The sequence below is a fragment of the Nyctibius grandis genome, chromosome 2, assembly GCF_013368605.1.
Source record: "Nyctibius grandis isolate bNycGra1 chromosome 2, bNycGra1.pri, whole genome shotgun sequence".
In the NCBI taxonomy this organism is placed as follows: Eukaryota; Metazoa; Chordata; class Aves; order Nyctibiiformes; family Nyctibiidae; genus Nyctibius; species Nyctibius grandis.
This window is the reverse complement of record NC_090659.1, coordinates 31,313,952-31,339,971: the sequence shown is the minus strand read 5'-3', so window position 1 is coordinate 31,339,971 and position 26,020 is coordinate 31,313,952. Positions and strand designations below refer to the sequence as shown.

At 37.5% G+C, this 26,020-nt stretch overlaps 1 protein-coding gene across 1 annotated transcript in view; it reads right to left on the bottom strand.

The window, feature by feature from the left end:
* The window catches only part of DMD (dystrophin), a 1,374,504-nt gene that overhangs the window by 200,575 nt on the left and 1,147,909 nt on the right, over positions 1 to 26,020 (bottom strand). Inside the window, 2 exon segments of the mRNA XM_068422827.1 lie at positions 18,821 to 19,089; positions 19,764 to 19,884. Coding sequence (XP_068278928.1) covers positions 18,821 to 19,089; positions 19,764 to 19,884 — 390 coding nt within the window.

The window sequence follows — 26,020 nt, the reverse complement described above, 5'->3', positions numbered from 1 at the left end:
AATTGAGGTTTTCAATTATGATTTAAAATACAGTCACTATTCCTATTGGCTCCTAATTATCTGAAATATTTCTGCAGTGAAAAATATCTTGGGAGCAGATTAATTTTTTGTGTTACTTTTGTCCTTCATGTAGCTTTAACAACGCTTGGACTTGCCATCCAGAAGGACCTTGACAGGCTTGAGAGTTGGGCCCCTGCAAACTGCATGAAGTTCAACAAAGCCAAACGCACGTTTGTTCTGCACGTGGGTTGGGGCAATCCAAGCACAAATGCAGGCTGGGCGGAGAATGGATTGAGAGCAGCCCCGAGGAGAAGGACTTGGGGGTGATGGTTGATGAGAAGCTCAACATGAGTTGGCAATGTGCGCTTGTAGCCCAGAAGGCCAACTGTATCCTGGGCTGCATCAAAAGCAGCGTGGCCAGCAAGTCAAGGGAGGTGATTCTGCCCTTTTACTCTACTCTCATGAGACCCGACCTGGTGTACTGCATTCAGCTCTAGGGTCCCCAACATAAGAAGGACAGGGAGCTGTTGGAATGAGTCCAGAGGAGGGCCACGAAGGTGATCAGAGGGCTGGAGCACCTGTCCTATGAAGACAGGCTGAGAGAGTGGGGCTGTTCAGAAGAACAGAGAAGAGAAGGCTTCGGGAAGACCTTCTAGAAGCCTTCCAGTACCTGAAGGGGGCCTACAAGAAAGCTGAAGAAGGACTTTTTACAAGGGCGTGTAGTGATAGGTTGAGAGGCAAAGGTTTTAAACTGTAAGAGGTAGATTTAGATGAGGTCTTAGGAAGAATTTCTATACTGTGAGGGTGGTGAGACACTGGAAGAGGTTGCCCAGAGAAGTTGTGGCTGCCCCCTCCCTGGCAGTGTTTAAGGCCAGATTAGATGAGGCTTTGAGCAACCTGGTCTAGTGGAAAGGTGTCCCTGCCTGTGGCAGGGAGGTTGGAACTAGATCATCTTTAAGGTCCCTTCCAACCCAAACCGTTCTATGATTCTGTGATTCTATGACTTATGTTTACGAGTTTAGAAAAATCTCTGTGAGACCATGTATAAACAATTATACTACAACTATAGTGTCATATTGCTTTCCAACTATATTGTCCTCATTCTGAACACATTAGTAAAGGTCAAGACTCATTAACATTTCCCATACTCATGGAAAGAGAGACCATGAATCTCAGCAGTACATACACAGTAATACCCTTCTCTTGTCAGAAAGAGAAGTTAAAGGAGACAAAGTTCATTTTACCAATGCAGTAAATACTTTAAATGTTCAACACTAGTTTCTGGAAATGAGTCTCTACTGTTTTGGTTATATATGAAACAGGCACAGATGCCTGTCTAAGGTGTTAAAGGCAATTTGGTGTAATCATATTTGTGGCCTGCACTGGACTTGTTACAGTGAAGTCCATATCTCTCTTGTACCGGGGAGCCCAGCACTGGACACAGCACTCCAGATGCGTCCTCTTCGCAGCTGAGCAGAGAGGAAGGATCGCCTCCCTCAACCTGCTGGCAATGCTCTGCCTAACTCAGCCCAGGATGCTCTTGTCCTTCTTTTCCATGAGAGTGTACTTCTGGCTTACAGTCAGCTTTTTGTCTACCAGGACCCCAAGACCCTTCTCTGAAGAGCTGCTTTCTAGCCAATTGGCCCCCAGCGTGTACTGTTGCCTGGAGTTATTTCTCCCAGGGCACAGGACTTGGCCACTTGATATTGACCCAGTATTGGCCACTGTGATACCCCACTAGTGACTTCCCTCCAATGGAATGTCTTGTCCTTCATTTGCCTGGAGGTGGTTTCAAGGATTAGCTCCTCCATCACCTTCCCAGGGACTGAAGTGAGAGGGAACCTGTAGTTCCCTGGGTCCTCCTTCCTGCCCTTCTTGAAGATGAGAGTGACACTTGCTCTCTTCCAGGATTCAGGAATCTCCCCTAGTTGCCATGATCTTTTGAAGACAATTGAGAGTGTCCTCGCAATAACATCTGCCAACTCATTTAGCACTCGTGGCTGCATCCCATCAGGCCTTACGTATGCCCAGAACTATGAGCATGAAAAGTCCATCCCTTTATATGTTCCTCCATAGATGTTTCTGACACTTAGTACGAAGCAGATTTCAAGAAAAGGCCAACTGTGCCTACAAGAAAGTCTGTTTCCCTGGTCTGTGAGCGGCACTTATATCAGGCAGTGGCTTCATGCCAGCCTGGCATTTTCTTGATAAATTCCCTTATATAGAAGAGTCTCCTGCTAGCACAGGTCTATGTTAAACCTCAATTCTCATAACCAGTGAAAGGAGCAGAAAAGGACATCTGGCACCGTGATGAAAACATGGCATGGCTTAGGAAGAAAAACTCTCCTGTGTCAGATGAATTTGTGTTGTGTTTTTTTTTTTTATACCAGCAGCAGCTGCAGCTAAATCAGATCAGGATCCATTTGCACAGTAAGGTGAGCTGCCATCCTACACCTGGGCAGCAGCAGGTTCCCAGCACTGATGTTTCTCTGCCTCAGCTCCCTTATAGTTCAAGTGGAGAAGTATTCAGGGTCCAGAGCATAACTTCAGGTTTTATATTTAAAACCGTACAAGGCGGAACAAACTGACATATTCTACCCTGAGGAGAAGGAACATGCCTCCACACAATCCAATGTGAATCAAAGTGAAGACGCTTTATTAAGCATAAGCTGCCCCTTTTATACATTTTGTACTTTCCCTGGCTGTAAGCATGTGCATTGCTACTGGTTAATATTACTAAACATACTCTTCTTTGATGTGTTGATTGGTCACTGCTCTGCCACTGGTCTTTTCTTAATTGGCTCCATCAGTTCTTGTTTCTTCTACTCCGTGTTCGGCTCCCACCGGCTACTCCCTCAATTCTTGTTTGCTCAGCTACTGTTTTTCCTCATCTCTCCAAGGTCGGCTTGTTGACACTAGCTACATGAATCTTGTCACGCAGCTAGGCCCTCACTCCATACTCTCATACTTCTGGCTCATTACATGACCATTCTCCTCCAGAAACCCCTCTACACTACCCAGGACAGCTTAACAGTCACCATCTTTTCGATTCAAAATGAGTCCATTTCTTCTTTGATGAGTTTAGTGTATTCTGATTCAAATTTCATTGAAACCTGGGATTGTCAGCTGCTAGCTCAATATGCTACACTTAGCTTCCTTTTAAACTCACACTGTATTTTTATTCGATTCTTGTGCTCCTGGGGACAGAGAGTGTTGAAACAAAATGGATTTTAGCTGATTTGATTTTCCATCCTATATATTTTTATATACTCAGAAATGACCAAGCAAGAATGCACTAGAATAGAATATAAATCCTCTTCTGGGATAAAAATAGCTCAAATAGAAGACATCAGAGGAGAAAGAAAACTGAATGTCCTTTAAATCCTATCCCATTCTGAATTCTGTATTTCTGAATCTGATAAAACATTATTTTTTCAAGTTATTTCCTACAGTTTGGAAGACTGAGTATTTCCTTAAAAATAAGGATACTAAAATCTGAATAGAACAAATGAAAAATTAACTAATGCCAGGTATTTTCTTCTTTTCTGAACTTTCAAGGGAAAAAGGTATGATCTGTAGCAATGTTATATCTAGAAAAAAAATTATTAGGATCTCTAATTTAATAAATGGAAGCACACTAATAACTAGATGCACATATCCTGAAACATGTATCACACTGTTACTATGAATTCTTGATTTTATTTTTTTTTAAATCAACACGTGATACGCAGTTTTATGATCCCTGAACAGGTACAACCTATGCTACTGTCTTGCCATTTATTCTGAAATTGTGTTCTCCTCCATGGAGGGGGAAAAGTAAGTGAGCAAATTTAGCCTGTAATTCACTCTACTAGAACAACTATAAGCATGACATGGCAGAGCCCATCACTGCTGAAGTGTTCATAAACACTTCTGCACCAATTTCTCCACATAATCAAAGTCAGTTGCTTAGTTACTTTGCAACCAAGAAGCCAACCTGGCAATCAAGAGATGAAGTGCCTAGGAAATGTGAGTAACTTAAGCATTTCAAAGTGTAATCTGAAAGTCTAACACACACTACATAAAAGACACAGAAAATATAAAGGAATTTTTACAAAGGAAATTTTTCCTTTAGTATGGTTTCATTCAGCATTATTAAAGCTAAAAGCACTTGAAAAGATACATATGCTTAGGTTGTGGAGCCTCAGCCAAACCTATTTTTAAAACATTAATAACAAATTATCTATATCAGTTAACCTGTGGACAATGTATATTAGTTATATACAAACATAAAAATTTCAATAACCTGTGCTCCTCACCAAAAGCTCTTTCAGGTAATAGACACAGACAGGAGTTCTCCTTGCCCTCAGCAAATAGTTACTACAAAGTAAATCTCTATTGTGTTGTAAAGCAGCATGGTATTTTAAAGGTAAATGTAGTATTTCACTGACAAAAAAAAAAGAAAGCATTTTAAACCAGAAAGATTGCAATAGCTGTATATTACAAAACGCTTCAAGCTTCCAGACATCAGTGGGCAGACCGTGTAGCTCAGGAGGAAAAATATGGATTCCTTGTATGGCCATACAAAAGCTTAGTTTAGACACTACTAAGACACAGATTGTATTCTGACACTTAACCAACATTAAAACAATTCAGACCAGAAGCTTCAAATACTCTTCCTGTCTTTTCTAACCACAAGCATATACAGATCTTTATTTTAATTCTAAAATAAATATTTATTTTCTCCTCTCCCCAACATGAAAGGTCATGATTACTTACACTATGCCAACACGTCTTTAAATTTACCATGTAAATATTTCATAATGTTTAGCCTCATAAAGTTGATAATTACTATCTCTAGTGAGGGGAACAAAGTTTTTCATAGAGCTTAAGGCCAAAAGGAGTTATTAATGTCCATCCAGTCTCTAACTTCCAGAAGAATGCAGGTCAGATGGACTGTTCCAGTGTTTTGCTGAAAGCTATGTTTTCCAATTCTTGAATTAATATTGTAATTCCCATCTTCACCTTTTCACTACCATGCTATGATGTCTGGGGAGTGGGTGTGGGTGAAACCCCAAGTCAAAATCCTGAGATGGAAATTCCTAGACTTCTTACATCTAATAAGAACATCCTTCAACAATGACAGACAAGGGAATTCAGTTCTAACAGTAGATATTAGGAGAACATAAGCAAGAACAATTTACTTTTTTAGCTAATTTAGGGAGAAATAATACTAAAATAAAATGCTGAAAGGGAGACAGTTAAATAAAACTTTAAAAATGAAACATGTCTAGGGTTTTTATAGCAGTACCAGACACAGGCTGGGAAACTGCACCAGCAGCAGTGCCCACCTTCCCAGGCATTCGAGCTGAAACCCTTCTGGGTGGCAGGCTGCCCTGCCATGTCTTGAGGCAGAGCAGGCTGCAGCTCTGGGAAATGAGTAGCTGTGGCTCCTGCTGAAACTGATGAAAATTGTCGTTCTTAAACCTCTGGATAATCAAACCCAACTAAAATAAAACAATTTGCAGGTAAAAGCTAAAGAGAATAAAAATAATTTGAGTGGCATTACTGTCTGGACAAATTAGTTTCACTGATTCAATTGCCCTATTTGTAAATTGGGGATAATACTACTTCTATTGCAGTCTCAGAAAGAAGCTGAGAAGATTAACTCATACTATCTGGAATATGAGAAGCACTATAAAAGTGCTAAGTAGCAATTATAAGGTTTTATTACGGGTTAACCTTGGACAAAAAAAATGAAATAAAACTCTATTAGGCTTTAAATATATAACGATTAAAATGATGAAAGTATAGCACAATGGGTCACTGATAAACAACCCAGGCAATCTAACATTCATTGCACTCTCTACTTCAAGCAGTCCTTAAATAATTACTGTGTACTAGCATATGAGCTTGATAAATTGATTTTACTTTGCTCATTGATTTGCCCATGTCATAGCAACATTACCTTACAGAATCTGCACACTTCATAGTTACAACACCAAAATACATTCCCATGAATAAGAGTGTCAATGTTTTAAGAAAAGATTTCATTAAAAACATAATACTGGCAGATTTCTCTTCATGGAAAAAAATGCCTCCTCACAGAAAGCAAACAACACTAAAATTAATTTCCATCACTCCTCCTCCCTTTTCCCTCCTCCTGTGTCTCACTGAACATATATGTCTCTGGTTATATATTCACTTCTGGTATGCCCTTTTGCTTTATGTAGAAATGCTTCAATAGCAGACTACATATAGCAGATCAGATTTCTGTTATAAATACTCCTTAGATATACTTTTTCTCCCTTTAGCCACCCACCTCCCTGAGCCATGCTCCCTTAGGAAAGCCTGAATAAAATGGTCCCAAGGTAAAAAGAAAAGTGTTACTCGCATTGTATTTTTTTTCCTTTGGATAAATATTTACATTTCCAGATTATTAGAGAAGAAGACTTTTGAACGGAATCACAACAGTTCAAGAGCATTTTTGATTTAATGTCATGTCCAGGAATGTTAATACTTGATCATCAGACTAATATCTATATGTGCTGTGTTTATATGGCAAAATTAAAACAAAAAGCCATGTTAAATGCTAGAGTCCCTGCAATAACCATGACACTTAGGTACTTAAACATTAATGTTTAATTGTCCTTCTAAAAGCTCAAGTCCCATTCTTATTTCTGATAAACTGATAAAGAGCAATCTCTTAGAAATGTTCTGGTCTGACCTCAGTTCTGAACTTCATAGGCATAAAACAACAGACAAGTCTCTATGCATGTATTAGTCATCTCTCTCAGCAGGCCATCAGAAACCAAGATTAGAGATTACCAATACTTGAAAAGTCAAATTCTGTCTGCAGAATCAGTAGGGTGAGTTCATACATGGAAAAATTTGGCTCTAAATGAAATTTGTTGATCTAATAATAGCATGTTCCACCAAACTGGGTGGGAGGTAGAAAAGATTTCCACATTTTACTAGTCACTTTTTTTCTTCTTTAGAGTTCAGGAATTTTTCTGCGTTTACTGTCAGGGAAAAGTTAACCACATAATTTAGCCTAAAGGTCCCTAATCAAAGAGAAAATAGTTAATCTGTTCTATTAATAATTTTGTCAATGCAATTAACACTAATCTAGTACAAATAGGGTGAAATCTGGTGCAGCTCTTTCTGGGGTGCTGGTTCTTTCACAAAATGGTCTATAAGAGGCTCTTTCTCACACCAGTTTTTGTGATTCCCCAAAAAAGTTAATTAAAGTATACTCATTTTTTATTTGTTCTTTGTTAGCAGAGCAACATTAATGTTTATGTATCTCAATTTTGTTACTGTTTCCCAATAAATAGTATGGTCAAGGGCAGTCTTAATTTTAAAAGACTAAGGTTTCACTTCTCTGCCCGCTCATCATTTTCTTATTATTTCTATGTCAAAAAAATTTTGTACTGTCTCTTAAAATAGGTAGTTTGATATAGACAAAAAACCTATGGAATCTAGTCTTCATAAAACATTCACTGTAATTAAAGTGGTAGCATCTAAAGATGAGATCAGAAAAGTATAGTTTATTGCAAAAGGAGTCAGCAGAAGGAATGATAGTTTGCTTCAGATATTTAAAATGGGCTTAGATGTGGGCTATTGCCGCAGTTATTGCCATAACAAACTCTCCAATCTTATGTGACTAATTACACGACAACAAAATAAGGCAGATGAGACTTTTAGATTAAATTTGTATCAGTTGCAAATACATGACTATTACATATTAAATCACCACTTCTGACTATATTTCCTTTCATGTGAGAAAATAAATTGATTCATAGCTGTTAAAATGAGATTAAGAGACCACAGGACACAACTGAGTAACTTTCATCTCTTACAAGCTAAGCAGCATAGCAGAACTAACTTCAGCTGGTACAGCTACGTGATGAAGCACTCCATGGTTTCTAACTCAATTTCATATTTAAATCAAACCTTAGAAAATTAAACCTGCCTCCAACAGTGACAAGAAAACAACCCTACTAAATTCTCTGTTGTATAAAACTACATTAAAAAAAGGTAAAAACAGTATACCAGGCTGTATAACCAATTAGGTAATGTAGTTTGCTGAAGTGTCTTTGATGTTTTGCATCCTGAAACTTGACCCCTTAACAAATTCAACAAACTTCAACTATTGCTTTCATCATAGCAAAGTCCACAAAGTTTTAAATTCACAAACATATTATATATAATAAGGACATCTGTAGGATGTCAAAGTGTTCCAGTGAATTTAAATAAGATTTTGCTTTATTTTCAAGTAAAGTTTATTATGTTCTGATATACTCAACTGATGTTTTAGTTTATATTAGCACTAAAACAGTCACTGCAGAGTTTTTGCCATTTTGTAAATTCTATTTTTATTGACCGTATTTATATTTAAAACTTTAAAGTCCTCTAGAACAACATTAGATCATGTCACCCTTTTATAGTATTTTACTTAGAACAATCTCTAGTCCACAAATATTTCACACATACAAAAACTGTTTATAGAGATCATCTCTAATTTTCTCAGGGATGATTATTTGGGTTTTGGAAAGCTGGCAAATGAGTTAGGACGAAATGGCTATTCAGTATGTATTAGTTTTTAAAAATCACAGAGTCCGTCAAAGAACTTATTAAGAGACTTCCTAAAGCAAATAGGACAATTTAATTCAGATTGATTATAGACTTTGGTGGTGAGAGGTGGCTTCAAATTAAACTGAAAAAATATATATGCACTTCAAAGTAGTCTAAAGAGACATCATAAATAATTATTGCATGATTCTATCACAGAATGACGTATGTATGAATTGGTAAACTTGAGAAGCATTTGAAACAGTAATTACTTCAGTTGTAGTCTGAAGAAAACATTAATACTTGCATCTCCTACACTGCAGGCAAATAGTTTCCTATTCAGCTGTCAACCAATGGATGCCACCATCTTTTAATTGTACAAACAATTTAAAAATACTTATCAAATCTTAGTTCATACTCTAAAGTTCTGTATATGGAATGCTTTAGTATTTTTGGTGGTTTTAAATCTAAGAATAATAGGGCGCATAGCTATAGTGGGAGTCATGCTTGTAAATTGCCAAAATACATCCTGGTCTATGAGTACTGAAACTGCTGAAACAATTCTTTAGGGCCACTTACTTCCATAGGTTTGCCTGGTGCAAATTCTGCTAAACAGAAATTTTCTCCTCAAATTTCTGTAACAGCAGTGAAACTAATCAGTGTTGCACATGGAAAAAAAAAGTGGTTACACATGGTAGAAATTTGAAACAAAAAAAGCGTTGGGCTTGGAGTAATGCAGGAAGATATCCAAGCGATGTAAAAAAATTACAAAAGTGGAACAAAAGTAAGTGCACTGAGAATACCAGGCAAGCTAATTTACTTTCAAATAGCAGTAATTTGCTGTTGATATAAATTCAGACCTCCGTATGAAAAATAAATATTGTCTTTTGCTGTTGATTGTTTTTTTCTTTTTAGGAACATATCAGTAAAGAAGGGAAATTAAAAAGATCTCAAAAGTTGCTGTATGTGTAATCTCAAGTTACTTACTTTTACATGCAGACTGGACTGCATGAGCTCTGCTAGATTAACTTAATGTATAGCTTAATTTTATGTTAGCAAAAAATTAACAGGAGCATAGGCATCACATTACAATCTGACCACAATTTGCTTTAACATGGATCTAGTACTGCTATTGATATCTAGCTGTTTGGAAATTCTGGTTATTCAATACATCTTCCAGGTAATTATTTCTTGTATAGATTCTATGGATCTATTTCAAACTGATCTCTTCATGTCCAGTATACATGTCCATTGCTAGGGGTGGATGAATATGGACTATTGGCTTGGTTTTAAGTGTCATTCATTGATTTCACTGTATGTGACCCCTACTAATTCCTTAGAAAAATCATTCTTTCTTCAGGAAGGATAGAAAATTTTCAATTACTTAAGCATTTCAAATAATTTTGAAAGAATTTTTTTTCTATGAATGAGAACACAAATTAGAAATTCAACAACTCGCTTTGCTCTCAGAATCTCTATTGTAGGCAGCTGTCAGCACAGTTCCCTCATAATAGCACTATAAGAGTCCACTGTTCTGAAATATCTCTCTTCAGCACAGCAGTAGCTGAACAGTACCAAAATGAAGTACAGAAGAATATATAAGGCTTTTTTTTTTTTCCCCTCTAAATGAACTGCCTATGCTCATTCATTGTCTGGTAATTGAGGTTGCTGATTTAGTATTAAAGTGTTTGTAATAACACGGTATTTCAACCTTGCCAAATCTATGTCTTTTCTTTCTATGGCCACATATGAACACAACTGAAATTTAGCTAATTATCTTAAGGGATTGTCTTACTTTTTGTCTCATTTAGAGAGGAGATGACTAGGGACAAAAGGATTGAGTGCACATAGAAAGTCATTTTGGAGTAGATGATGAGCAGATCAGTTCATTTCTGATCCATGCATAATTGCAAACTCTGTTCAGTTTACAAATTCGAAAGAAGTTTCAGGTTGACACTTTGCAGTGAACATTTGTCAGTGACATACAATTGGCTACAACTGCCAATTATGGTGAAACAAGTCTGAAATAAACAGCATATAATTCAGGCCTGACATCTCAGAACAAAAGGGTTCTCATTATGCAGTACTCATGTGAATTTCTTGTTGCCTTTTGTTTCACCGTTTTGTATAACATAATTAGTAGAAATGGTATTAAAATTGTAAATAGGCTGTGACAAAAGAATTTAAAAGGATACTTAAAGCCTTTGTGAATACACTTGCTATGCTAAATACATTAAAATCCATAATCTATATGCAAAGTTCATAGTCTTCCCATATAACTGCTTTATTCATAACTGTAAAAGTGAATCTGCAAGAATAACAACCAGTTCTTAAGAAGCAGGATTAAGACTTTTGTGAAAACTGCTTTCAGGAAAATACAAGACTTATGACACTAAATTCTGTTCTGTTTCTTACAGCTAACAATCACCATATTGAGTCAAGGTGACCTCTTTATGTGACAATGAAGGAGAACAAATCATTCTATAACAGAATGGAGTTAGTTGAAAATAGGACTACACAATTCAGCTTTTATTTGGCAGGTGTTCTTGAGATATGCGCTTCTATTTTGAACTAGAGAAACCACAGGCACTACTGACTGTTCTTGGATTTTTTTTTTTTTATTTTACAGTCATTAAAAAAAAAATCAGAAAGGAGTTATATCTCCCATGGAGTCTAGAGGCTCTGCTGTTCACTTACAGTGTTGTGTATGACACAAAACTAAAGCAGTTTTATGCCAGAATATCACTGGCATAAGAAAGTGCTTTGCATCGTGCTCTCATAAGTATGTCGGAGTAGCTGAACTACCTTTAGTAACAGGTAAACCACACCGTTAAAATGCCTTCTCAGTCACAAAATTCTGTGCACAACATCTCAAAATAGTGGCTCCTTGTTTAAAAAATAATTTTTCGGAGTGTAAAAGTATCAAAATCTAAAACATCCTAAGGGTACTACAGACAGACAACAAAACAGTGAGAAGGTATCAGCATGATGTGTAATGACTGTTGCACACTAGCAGCATAACCATTATCAAGGTTTTGGTTGTTATGGAGCAAAGGAGAGTCTTTTGGGAAGAAAGAGAGGCAATGTTGTTCTGCTGCCAATTCCTGGAATGAGTCTTTGAATAAGATACCGAATGGATGAGGAAGGTATGATGGCATATCAATTGTATACCAGAAAAAGCTTAATATAAAAACTGAGTGGTGGTCTCATGTGAACCTAAGTGTTCCAAGCATTCTGATGAAAAGGAGAAAATTTTGTTAGTGATTGCAAGAAGAAAGCATCTGTTGAATTTGCTGCAGAGAGAAGTAGAAATCCCAGGTCATGTTTAAAATATGATCTGAGCTACAATCAAAATAATCAGCCAATGGACATTAGGGGACAGTTAATAGATTCGTTTGGGCTTGAACTGAATTTAAGACAGTTAAGTGGTGGTTTGGATTTTAATGGACAGAAAGGTATGCTTGGAAGAGACAGAAAGAATGTGTGTTATTAAGAAAGCAAGTTATATTTCAGTCTGCAGATAAGATCACTCATATGAGAGAAAAAAAAAGGGAGAATAACAGGACAGCAGAGAAGTCTGAAGAATATTTTGATTATAGATCATCTATAGTCTAGGTTGCATTCTTTGGGGTAGGTGTGTGAAACTATTGTCTTTTGTCCTCAGAATCAGAGATGAATACCAATTGGTACATTAATACAGATGAAGGGTCTGTAATAATAGTCCATTAATACTGATCAAGGATCAGTTATTTTGTGAGTTCAATGTTACACCATGACCTTAAGAAGCAACTATAACTAAAGAGAACAGTGACAAATGACACTGGGTAAACTCATTCCCCAGGAAGTTATTAATCAGTTTAGGTTTAAGAAGGCTACTGTGATCCTGATTAGGAGAAGGATTTGCAAGAAATGCAATCACATGTGACCAATATTTCGAAGATCTGCTCAGAAGGTGCTTGGGGTGCTTAGATGTATAGACAGTAATAGGTACTCTCTCTCACATTGTAATATCATCATTCATTGTGATACACATGATAAAAACCAGAGCAAGGATGAGAGATGTATAATATATCAATTTGATAATGTTTGGCCGATAATATAATTTATAAAGAAAAAACCTTATTGTTTACTAATAACTTTTAACTGAAGGCTATATAACTTGTGTCTTCTTCAACAAATTTACCTTTTAATTGAAACATTTGCAAAGGAAAAATATTTAACCTTTAAGTGAATCAATTACCAAGAGGAGCAAGAAGAAAACAGCAGTAAACAGGCATGTGTTAAACCAGTTTATACAGGCCAAATAACAGACATTAAAGGCATCTAAAATCTGCAGAGTTGAGTCAAATGTCTGAATGATTTTTCCAATCTTGAATATTATATGGTAAGTTTTAAAATTGCACATTAGGAATTACACAACAGTTTTTAACTAATTTTCCATTCTCATATGCATACAGCACTTCAGGGGATTACTGTAGTTTTGGAGCTATAGACTGGGCCTGTAGACTGGAAGAGGTAACTAGGATGTAGGAGGAATCAGTTCAGTGCTGAGCAGTGAGCTTTCTTCGCCCTCCCTCCACTTGTCCCTCTACCAGAAATCTCTCTTGCCATTTCAGTCTTCTCATCATTGCATCTCCACTTTAGATGAGGAATGATGTTCTTCATTTCTGTAGCACACACAAAGTAGGCACTGCGCTCACCTGGCTAATGCTTTGAGTCAATTCTACATACTCTTTTTCGTAAATGTTCCCATATTATCTTTCTTAATCTTATTAAGACTTTCAGGCATTAAACTAGCATTTAGTTTAGTAACTACTTTCCTCTCAAAGCAACGAAACAAGGAGGGGGGGGGGGGAGAGAAAAACTGAGTAAATTTGATCATTATTACTGAGATAGTAATAATGGTTACCTCTAAATTTATCAAGACAGGGGGGTAAATCAGAAATGAACTTACTATCCAACAATTATGTTCAACATATGGCATTCCTCCGGGGTCGGTAGTGGGACCAGTCCTGTTTACCATCTTTGTCGGCAACATGGACAGTGGGACAGAGCTCAAGATCAGAGCATCCCAACAGGTAGGAAGTCAAGGAAGGGTACCAGGAGACCTGCATGGTTAAACAGGGAACTGCTGGGCAAACTCAAGTGGAAGAAGAGGGTGTACAGATCATGGAAGGAGGGGCTGGTCACTTGGGAGGTATATAAGTCTGTTGTCAGAGGATGTAGGGAGGCAACGAGGAAAGCTAAGGCCTCCTTGGAATTAAACCTTGCGAGAGAGGTCAAGGACAACAGAAAGGGCTTCTTCAAATACATTGCAGGTAAAACCAATGCTAGAGGCAATGTAGGCCCACTGATGAATGAGGTGGGTGCCCTGGAGACAGAGGATAAAAAGAAGGTGGAGTTACTGAATGCTGCCTTTGCCTCTGTCTATACTGCTGGAGGCTGTCCTGAGAAGCCCCGGACCCCTGAGGCCCCAGAAGAAGTCAGGATAGAGGAGGAGTTTGTCTTGGTTGATGAGGGCTGGGTCAGGGACCAATTAAGCAATCTGGACGTCCATAAATCCATGGGCCCGCGGGTGCTGAGGAAGCTGGTGGAAGTCATTGCTAGGCCACTCTCCATCATCTTTGCTAAGTTGTGGGCAACGGGAGAGGTGCCTGAGGACTGGAGGAAAGCGAATGTCACTCCAGTCTTCAAAAAGGGCAAGGAGGACCCGGGTAACTATAGACCGGTCAGCCTCACCTCCATCCCTGGAAAGGTGATGGAACAACTTGTCCTTGATGCTGTCTCTAGGCATATCAACGATAAGAGGATCATTAGGGGCAGTCAACATGGCTTCATCAAGGGGAAGTCATGCTTAACCAACTTGATAGCCTTTTATGAGGACATAACCCGGTGGATAGATGATGGTAAAGCTGTGGATATGGTCTATCTTGATTTCAGTAAAGTGTTTGACACTGTCTCCCACAGCATCCTCGCAGCTAAACTGGGGAAGTGTGGTCTGGATGATCGGGTAGTGAGGTGGATTGTGAACTGGCTGAAGGAAAGAAGCCAGAGAGTGGTGGTCAATGGGACAGAGTCCAGTTGGAGGCCTGTATCTAGTGGAGTCCCTCAAGGGTCGGTACTGGGACCAGTACTATTCAATATATTCATTAAGGACTTGGATGAGGGAACAGAGTGCACTGTCAGCAAGTTCGCTGATGACACAAAACTGAGAGGAGTGGCTGACACACCAGAAGGCTGCGCTGCCACTCAGAGAGACCTAGACAGGCTGGAGAGTTGGGCGGGGAGAAATTTAATGAAATATAACAAGGGCAAGTGTAGAGTCCTGCATCTGGGCAAGAATAACTCCATGTACCAGTATAAATTGGGGACAGACCTGTTGGAGAGCAGCGTAGGGGAAAGGGACCTGGGGGTCCTAGTGGACAACAGGATGACCATGAGCCAGCAGTGTGCCCTTGTGGCCAAGAAGGCCAATGGCATCCTGGGGTGTATTAGAAGGGGAGTGGTTAGCAGGTTGAGAGAGGTTCTCCTCCCCCTCTACTCTGCCCTGGTGAGGCCGCATCTGGAATATTGTGTCCAGTTCTGGGCCCCTCAGTTCAAGAAGGACAGGGAACTGCTAGAGAGAGTCCAGCGCAGAGCCACGAAGATGATTAAGGGAGTGGAACATCTCCCTTATGAGGAGAAGCTGAGGGAGCTGGGTCTCTTTAGCTTGGAGAAGAGGAGACTGAGGGGTGACCTCATTAATGTTTTTAAATATGTAAAGGGCAAGTGTCACGAGGATGGAGCCAGGCTCTTCTCAGTGGCATCCCTTGACAGGACAAGGGGCAATGGGTGCAAGCTGGAACACAGGAGGTTCCACATAAATATGAGGAAAAACTTCTTTACGGTGAGGGTGACCGAACACTGGAACAGGCTGCCCAGAGAGGTTGTGGAGTCTCCTTCTCTGGAGACATTCAAAACCCACCTGGACGCGTTCCTGTGTGACATGATCTAGGTAATCCTGCTCCGGCAGGGGGATTGGACTAGACGATCTTTCGAGGTCCCTTCCAATCCCTAACATTCTGTGATTCTGTGATTCTGTGATTGAGTGCGCCCTCGACAAGTTTGCCGATGACACCAAGATGTGTGGTGCGGTCGACACACTGGAGGGAAGGGATGCCATCCAGGGGGACCTTGATGGGCTTGAGAGTTGGGCCCCTGCAAACTGCATGAAGTTCAACAAGGCCAAGTGCAAGGCCCTGCACATGGGTCGGGGCAATCCCAAGCACAAATACAGGCTGGGTGGAGAATGGATTGAGAGCAGCCCCGAGGAGAAGGACTTGGGGGTGATGGTTGATGAGAAGCTCAACATGAGTTGGCAATGTGCGCTTGTAGCCCAGAAGGCCAACTGTATCCTGGGCTGCATCAAAAGCAGCATGGCCAGCAAGTCAAGGGAGGTGATTTTTGCCCCTCTACTCCACTCTCATGAGACCCCATCTGGAGTACTGCATCCAGCTCTGGGGTCCCCAACATAAGAAAGACAGTAAGCTTTTGGAGCGAGTCCAGAGGAGGGCCACGAAGATGATCAGAGGGCTGGAGCACCTGTCCTATGAAGACAGGCTGAGAGAGTTGGGGCTGTTCAGAAGAACAGAGAAGAGAAGGCTTCGGGAAGACCTTCTAGAAGCCTTCCAGTACCTGAAGGGGCTACAGGAAAGCTGGAGAGAGACTTTTTACAAGGGCGTGTAGTGATAGGACGAGGGGGAATGGTTTTAAACTGCAAGAGGGTAGATTTAGATGAGATATTAGGAAGAATTTCTATACTGTGAGGGTGGTGAGACACTGGAAGAGGTTGCCCAGAGAAGTTGTGGCTGCCCCCTCCCTGGCAGTGTTTAAGGCCAGATTAGATGAGGCTTTGAGCAACCTGGTCTAGTGGAAGGTGTCCCTGCCCATTGTAGGGGGGGTTGGAACTAGATGATCTTTAAGATCCCTTCCAACCCAAACCATTCTGTGATTCTATGATTCTATGAACATAGACATGGGCTTAAATCGTGTCTTATTGCTCCTATCACAGATAATATATTTACATTAAACTCTCTTTTTTAAGTTTTGAAAAATTAAACCCATCAATTAAGTCTAGGGTTGTGAGTATATTTTAAATATTTGTACACTTTAGATAGATATGCTAAGGATATAAAGGATCAAGATCAAAGTTACTATAGTCTAACCAGTTCACGTGTAGCAAATGCAAACTTGAAAACTTTTTATGGATTTATATGCTCTATTTTAGGGTTACATAAATTATTGGCCTTGATTTAGAACTTTTCTAAAATAGAATTCACTCTAAGAAAAAATAGGAACGTCATAAATATGAAAACCTGAGGTAAAACCTACAAAATCTAAAACCATACAGTTTTATATAGGCCTTCAAATTGCAGACACAATTGCAGCTTTCTTGATAGTTATTAGTTTCACAAACATGCTTACATTAACTAAGCATGTAAGTTACTACATGCATTTGTTTTCAGTATCTATGTTGGAATTACATTTCGTTAGAGCAATACATACATTCTAGATAGCACATTTTGGGACAGTTATTGTACTAATCGCACAGTTAATATTACACAGCTTTTGGCCTATTGTGTTCTTATATTACCTGAGCTAATTATAATCACTTAGAAGATGCTGAAAGCACAATATTGCCATGTGTGTGCATCTAGCAGACTATCATTGCCATATATAAAATGAAAAGTTATAGACTATAAGGGTATGAATATATTCTGTATATTTTTTCATTTACCACTTATCTGATAATATTATGGTATGGTCTTATGATAGCTTATATTCATAATTATCTTAAGTAAATACATCACAAATTTAAAATCTTGAATTTTAAATCTTGAAACAGAAGTCTTGGTTTCTGTCTGGCCCTAGGAGTAACATTTCAGAAGGAATAAACAGACATTTACCGATTGATAGTACCTCTGGATTTTCATGAGGGTTAAGATTTCTGTTTTGTCATGGCTGTTGTTAGAATTTGTTTGTGTCCTCTAGGACAGATATTTTTTTTTTAAATCATAACAGGATTCAGCACTATAATTATGACGTCAGCAGTTATGGTCACAGCTTTAGAATTAAGCGACTTGCTTTGTTTTCCACTAATATCAGGGATTCAGTGTTTCTGTTCAGAGTATCTTCTTCAAAATCACAAAAAAACCCATGGCTACAATAAAAGGCACTTTCTGATAATTTATAAATAGATTTCATTTGTTCATTTACGAATTTAATGAAGATAAATAACTTTTGCAGCTAACTGTTCGTCAACTACCAAGTATTTCATTTGTCTTGTATAATATTTGTACAGGACCTCATTAAAAACTGTGTGATTAAAACTCATGGACTTTTTTTATAAACTATATTTGATTTTTAAAGGCATATTTTCTTGCCATTAGTCATTCTATTTCCTCTTCCTTAGATCCTAATATTCTACTAGATAAAATAACAGTCAGCTCAGGTCTCTTTCAAAATGACTGATGATTCGCATCTATGTGAATGGAACAGAGGCACTTTGTTCTTATCAAAATGGCAACTGCCTCTTTTGTGCTCTAGCTGAAGGAATCCTGCAGTATTCATAAAGTCTGGCCATGGCAGTCATGCTGAAAGAGGACAAGTCCTCATGAGTTTCTCAATAAGCAATGACTTTATGAAACAACCCTTGAAAGCAGATAAGCATTAAGTTATAGAAAATAATGACAGTTTTTCCATGGTGGGTTTTTTTTTTTCACTACCTTAAATTATGAGGCCTAGTTATCAAATAAGACAGATAGCAAATACCATCATCATGACAAAACAAAACCATATACTTTAAATTATTTAAATTCTACAAGTATAGACACAATTATGTACTCATCATTCTTACAAAAGTATAATAAAGAACAGAATTAATTTTCTATACTATTATCACATATTCTCATATCTATTCTATTTCACTTTCTTTACTGTTAACTCTGCATCTCCTGAGTTAACAGTGAGTGTGCTGAGGATATTTGCACATTCCTGTAGTGCTTTTTACCCGTGTTAGCAATATACATTCTCAATGTTGATTCAATTCCATTTTAATTGCAGAAATTATAAAACTCTTTATATGTACTTTCTTTTTTTATTAAATATAAATCACTATGATACAAAGCTATCAATTTCTCATCTTAAAAGATAATTCCTTATTTGAGGATTCATACAATGAACAAGCCAATTATTTTATACTCAGAAATAATGGTATACTGACACATACCTTGACTTTTTCTAAGTGATCCTGCAGAGAGTCAATTAGCAGATCCCCCACTGGCTGCCAGGATCCCTTGAACACTTCAGCCTGGCGTAGTTTCAGGTCCAGTTCATCCATTGCCTCTTGAAGGCCCTGCAGTCTTTCAAGAGCATCATCTATCTTCTTTTGCCAATCAGCAGACTGTAGGTTCAACTTATCCCACTCAGTTCTGACTTCATCTGCTTGCCTTTGGAGAAGTTTAGTGACATTGTGGGCCCTTTCCTCAGGTGACAACTCTAAATGTGAAAGTCAAGAGGCTTTTAAGACATATTCTGTCTTAGAAGAAAAATATTTGCCTTTTGGGTAAGTTCAAAGCTCAGTAAGAATCTATTCATAACCAAAGACACCTGTGAAATTTATTTTATTAATGTATTCTCATTTGAAAATCTCATAACAAATTTAAATCTTCCCACCATACAGATCACCAAAATATGTATTTAAGTACATAAACTCATTTTTAAACATGCAAGGTGTAGCTAGAAGTTTATCAACTGTGTCCTGGTTCAGCAAAATGGTTCTGCACATACATAAATGTTAATCATTGTGAATCTTCTGCTGTAATTTAGTGGATTTGGGAGCTTCTGTAGTACTGAGACTATAAGCTGAATTTTAGGTTAAATTGCAGCTTTCAGACCTCAAATGGGCCTATAGTTAGAGATAGGTCCTGAAGGTTTAAAGGCAGTTTCAAAATCTGCTTATAAATATGCATGTCTATTTAGTGCCACAGTGTTCAGAAGGATCGCTAAGAGCTTCTTTCATCTATATTTTTAGCTTAGTTTCTGAATACTGACATTCAGCTTGGAGTGTAAAAGGAATGCTTTCACAGCAGCTGGCAGAATTTATTTAATCATCACTGTTCATCACTGGTCTTTCCAGCAATGCGTTACTACCCTGCTCTTTCTTCAATTACCTCTTGGTTCTGGGTAGAGCTTCTCCAGTCCCTCCACAGGCTGCTCTGCTAAGAAGATTCGCACAGTCTCAAGCGCACTCCTGATAACAGGTTCTTTTGTTTTCAGATCCCTCTTGAAAGTCTGAGAAATGAAACAAAATTATTGTAAGTAAATATATAATGAAATATCGAGTGCTAGACCTTGTTTTCATCAATTTAAAAACAAAATTTCCAACAACAGCATCCATGTGTGTATTACAGGTAGCTACAAAAACATGTAAAAGAGATAATCAGCTTTTGTTTAACCTGAAATCACATTGTATTCAAAGGAGCAAACATACTGTCAGCATGCTGCAAAGTATCCAAGGTTAATGATTAAATTTTCACTGTGAGAGGGATCCCTTTTGTTGATTAACATCAGGGTCAACTCCAAAACTGAGCTGCAAGGGGCAAGGCTTTGACTGGCTCTGTATTGGACCACACCAGCATAGCTAATGGTCCTTGAAAGCAAGATTTACCAGGATGTCAAGGAAAATCCAATATGTCTCACAGCTACCACTTTGCTACTGCTGCTGGCAACTGTTGTATCATAAGGAAAATAAAAATAAGGACCTACGGATATTGACATGTTAACACATAACAAAAAAATTCCAATATATTAAATCGTAACACTCTCTTCTAGTAGTGGCATAGATGCATTCCTTCCAAAATTACATAAACAGAGGTTTCTGAAATGTAGAATCAAGGCCAAGGTGAAAATTCAGAAATACAATCTAGCCTAGATGTAGTCATGCATGAGTAAAAATTAAAGGGCAGAAAGTAGTCCATATGAAATAGTCAGTTCCTAGTTGCTTTAATCAGTATTTATTATCAATTTCCACATCTTTATGTTTAACATTGCTCGGTGGTACATTCTGCTCCTTTTCATATCAACTGTATTTCTCCCTTTCATCTATTCCATTCCTGTCATGCTTTTTGGCACCTGTCTCCTTTCTTGCCTTTCCTTCCTCTTTCCTATTTGCGTTTTTCTTCCTCCAGCAACAGCTCCTTTTACTGTCTTTCTTCCATTCTCTACTTTTAAAATGACCATGAGTAAGGTTGGAATCTGAAGTTTTGGTAGGCTACTGAAAGTATACATATCTCAGTACTTTTTCTTTTTTTTTGTTAAAGAGAACTTAAAATTCCATTAGTCTGAATCCAAATGTTCATTGCACAAAAATGAAGATGAAACCTGGCCTGTGGGTTGCACATTGCATTGGGTCTTTTGCATGTTGTATTGAATTTATCTAAATGGTCGTTATCTCTGTTTTATTTCAACATTTTCCTCTCTATTTATGAAAGAATATTGAACGCATACTGTTTACAGGTAGCATAGAGGTAAAACATGCAGATAATTATAGTGCAGTGTAACACAAAACACAATACTGCAAAAAGCAGAGTCATATGCCATGAGTGGAAAACAGATATGTTACTCCAGGGATTAGAAAATTCTTTTTACAACACAGGCATTATACAGGCTTCTTACATAATAAATTCACCAATTAATTTAAATTAATTATTAAAAAAAATAAGTTTCTATGCAAATTAATGAAAGATTATAAATTCAATATTAAAAGGTTCATTACACTTTGAATTATATTTCATATGAAATGCTCTGTACAGGAAATACCTAACAGAACTAACAGAACTAATAATGAGAATCACACCTGCAGTTTATAACATGAGCACTCACAGGTAAAAAATTCTTAATACATTTCAGGAAAATACACTTGAGGAAATGACTACATTATTCTCCTATAAATCTTTAAATAAACTTTTTATTAAGTAGTCAAGAACTAACCATAAGGTTTGTAATTGTGAATCGGGAAAACCCTTTAGCAAAATGTGCTTTCTTGAAGGAAACAATGAAGTAAAAAACGTTAATTTTGTTTCATGGACGTCAATGGGACTGAGACGCTTTCACAGAGTGTATCTGCTATCATAAGGGAATCTATTGTTTGATTAATATCTGTGATAAATGTTTTAAACAATCATATTGACTCTTAAGAACCAATACTGATTTTCACAAATAAAGAAGAGTACTGTATATTAACAAGTAAACTACCATTTGACATCGCTCTGCATAAAAACTGAGTGGGGTTACTGCAGGGTTAAAACTCTTTAAACTTAGACATTTTTAGGTTTAGAAATTTTTATAAATCATATTTGACTCTTGCATGAAGTGCAACGGAAAGAGGAAATATAATAAGCCTTTTTCACGTCTCCAAAAGAGGAAAAATCTAGTCCTTTAATTAGCCTTTGTGCTCACCTCACATTACATCATTCTGTCCCCCTAGAGTGTGGCAGGTCTGCAGCTCAAGTAAGCCAGCAGGTAGCATAACTTAAAATGTTTCCCCATGGACTGTGTGCTTTGCTCTCATCTGACAGTGGTAAAAGTGACATCAACAGACATACTGGCTTTTAAATAATACAACTGTATAACAGCTTAAAGATATAATGTGCTTTATAAACAAAGACAAATTATTTCTGAGAAACGTCTATGCCCAAAACCAATCAAAGAGGAGGCACAATCACAAAGGTCTATTCTGCCCAAGAGCAGGAATGAGTCACAGATATTCCAGGGGAACACAGAACTACACCTACTTACAATATATTGAAAAGCCAGAAATGCCTTTGAGCTATGTATTTGGGAATGAGTAGTACTGCTGTACGGAGTGCTGCTGCTGCAGTCAGGTCAGCCCTAGCTATGTACATGTACAAACAATGAGAAGGATGCAAAATACATTCTTTCAGCTTGTACTGCTTTTGCATAAAACCATACCAACTAAATACACATAGTGGCATTATATTTCCAAAAGAGGGTTAAAGCCACATTCCTCCAATGTCTCTTGTGCAACAGAACAAGGATAACATAATCAGAAATGCATACTGCATCCCATAAAGTGTGTGAGCAGGAACCATTGTATCTATCTCCTCAAAACAACAGAGAAATGCTAATGGGAACTTTCTGACTTTGTATATTTTGTATTTAGTCACAAAAAGAAAGACCCTCTTTCTCTTTTAAAAATGGAAACAGTGAGCCAATGTGTTAAATGTTTTCTTTTCCAGCTTTTCCATTTCGATGTTGGAGCTGATGGATATGATTATAGTCTGTAAATCCTGAGTTTTAGAGTAGTACACAGTATGGTGTTAAGATCTATTTACAATTCTCATTGCCTTCCCTAGTTTTCATCTGCAAAGTTCTACTGAGTGAGTTAAAATATGTTTCAGTATAAGAAATTTAAAAAGGAGAGAATGAAAAAAACATGAGACTGAAGCAGTAGCACAGAACAGCATTAAAAATAATGAATGCTCATTTCATACTATCACATTCCAAAAAATGTTCTTACTGTATGAAGTTAAACTCTGCTTTTATAATTAAAGTTTTGTTGTGAAATAGATACACACTACCAATAAAAATCATAAATAGCAATAAATGACATTTTCTCTTCTTTTTGAAAAAAAAAAAAAAAAAGAATTTATCTATCTCAAGCCCTGACACATACATCTTTATAATAAGCAGACCATCGCTGAAAGCAGAATTAGCCTAAATGAATGTCTAATTTACAGCTAATGATTTCAGGCTAATTTCATTGAATTCCTTAACTTCTTCCACATTACGTGGTGACTGTAGAGGAAATCGAATGTGCATAATGTATGACCTGACAAAAAAAAAGTAAACTACTTTATTTAAACATCTCTATTTGTCATCAACACTACAGCAGTAATGGCATTCTGTCCACTATTTTAATAATGCATGTATTGATCACCTTATCTCAGACCTCCACTACTTCCTCATGGGTGTACTTAAATCTCTTTAGATGGAGAAACACCGATTGTTTAAATTGAAAGATGAAAATATAATGAGGAGAGAGTTGCATTAGTAAAACTAACATTCATCTCTGTTATTAGAAAAGCAGATATTTTTGCTTTTAATGAGTGTTAAAGAGTAAATTAAATTAATTCAAGATGTTTCTCAACCAGAATGCTTTTTAAAATTGGGGTTTGACCTCAGTTTTAAAAAGTAGATATCAACATGCCACCAGAAAAGGTTAATGTGTTGCAGCAGGAATTGTACTCCCTCTTAGGCACTGTTGCTATAGATTTCATGTGAAAGAGTTTCCAGGGAACTCTTAATAATTAACTTCTATATTCATAAACGCTCTTTATGATGTTAATACAATCACTACACAGAAGATGTGACAACTCCTAAAAGAATGAAAGAAAAAGCAGGCTATCTGCATGATGCCCAAGTTACTTAACTGAGATTAACAGTAACATGTACCAAGTTATTAATACTATTTCAATAAAACATTATTAGGACACTTAGTAAAGCAAAGAAAACTGTAAGATGATTAATGTTTGGATGAACAGTAGTATTTTTTATCATTGACTAACACCCCCCCCCATTCTAAGACACTGTCATAGGCACGATTTCTTCAGATGCCATAAATCGACAAAATGACCCACTATATTATAAGTTCAAACAAATAATGGTAATGTGGGTGTATTTGGGATAAATTCCAAACTACTATGTCTAAAAAGCACCTCACATTTATAACGCAACAATGATTTTGACTGCATGGATATCTCTTTTCTCACTTGAGTCCAAGCTCTCCTCTGGCATGGATTCAAGTATTTGAAATGTTCATCTGAATCCTACTCTTAAAATTTTTTAAGCCGATCTTGGCAACTAGGAGCATTCTAATGATAAGAACCAACTTCTCATCTCTGCTACAAATGTCTGAGGTATTCCAGATGGTCTTCTAAATGATAGAGAGGTTAAATATGTTTGTTTTTCTTTAAATTACATCCTTAGGGGGAAAAAAAATCAACTTGTAATACTGCTTTAGTAAAAGGATTCAGGCATAAAATCGTGTTTGCATTCATCATGCCGTTTCTCAACGGCAATCAGTTAAACTGCTTATAAATAATATTCCCCTGCTGAGGCTTTTTCTCTTCTCCAATTAAAAACTTACTTGGGTTCACTTCTGGCTTTATCTGGCAAAACTAATTCTTCACAGAAGGAAAGGCATTGCACTGATATAGGAAGACCAAAGCTGGAAGTTTGGGTCATTTAAAAGATTGGTCAGATCAGGTAGAGACTTACCTTGTTTACCGAAGACTGATTTCTAGAACTGATGTTCGGGAGAACAAAATGAACAATCAGGAGATTCTTTTTGTCAAGACCAAAGTTCAACTACTCTTTACTTTCACATCCAGCACTCTGAGAGCTAAGTTTTGTTCTTAATCAGCAGCCCAAAACTTTTGAAAGAAACAGCTTTCCAGTACTGTGCTCCAGTTTTAAGCTAGATACTTCTACACTTGCGGTGCAAGCCTTCTTAAAAGGATTTTTCTTATGTTCAGAAATGAGCTAAGCTGTTCTTCCAAACAGCCTTTGTATGTCTGCTTCTCTAAAAGAAACGTTTAGAGTAACAGAAAGTCCATAGTGTCCAGGGAAAAAACCTACAGTAGAAAGACTCCAAGCCGCAAACATGGATTTTGTCAAAGAAAACCTGAAGCCGACAGAGTTCTGCACCAATTGTTTTTCCCTCCTTCTCTGTAAGAGATCTTTGAAGAGCAGACAGGATAGCCTAATTTCAAGGACTATGTTTTGTTCTTTTTTTCCATAGGGAATCAGAATACCTGCAACTAGAAAGGCCTCACATTAAACTACAGAAGTGCTACAGAATGGGAAAAGGAAAGAAGTCATATTTCTAAAAGGAACTAAAATGTTCTAGTTTTGATACTAGACGTGATGACCAAAGATTTCTGTATGTATGTGCCTGCATGTGGCAGAGAAGATAAGAAAGGAGAAGTGAGAAGGAGATGTATTTTGTAAAGTCACTTTGCACCTATTCACAGTACCTTACTTTTATGCAACACTTCTCATCCCTAACAGTTTTAAATACTTCAGTTGACTGATGAGTGACAGAGAGATCAATTAGTTTGTCACTGAAGTCTTGCCACCTTTATGATGAATTCTGGGAAACTTTTGAATAGCTTATAGAACAATATACAATATTAAAATTTTATGAGAAATAATTTCTCTAGATGAAAAAAATCATTTCTTCAATCTAGAAGGAAAGGTAAAGTTTTCAAATATTATTCAGATGACAAAAGTTTTGTTGTAGCAATTCTACACAAATACTTCTCTAAGCCTTGCCTCAAGAGTTGACTTCCAATAAAGGATTGGAGTTAATGGCAAGTTGAGTTAAAGCAACATCTGTATTGCTGCT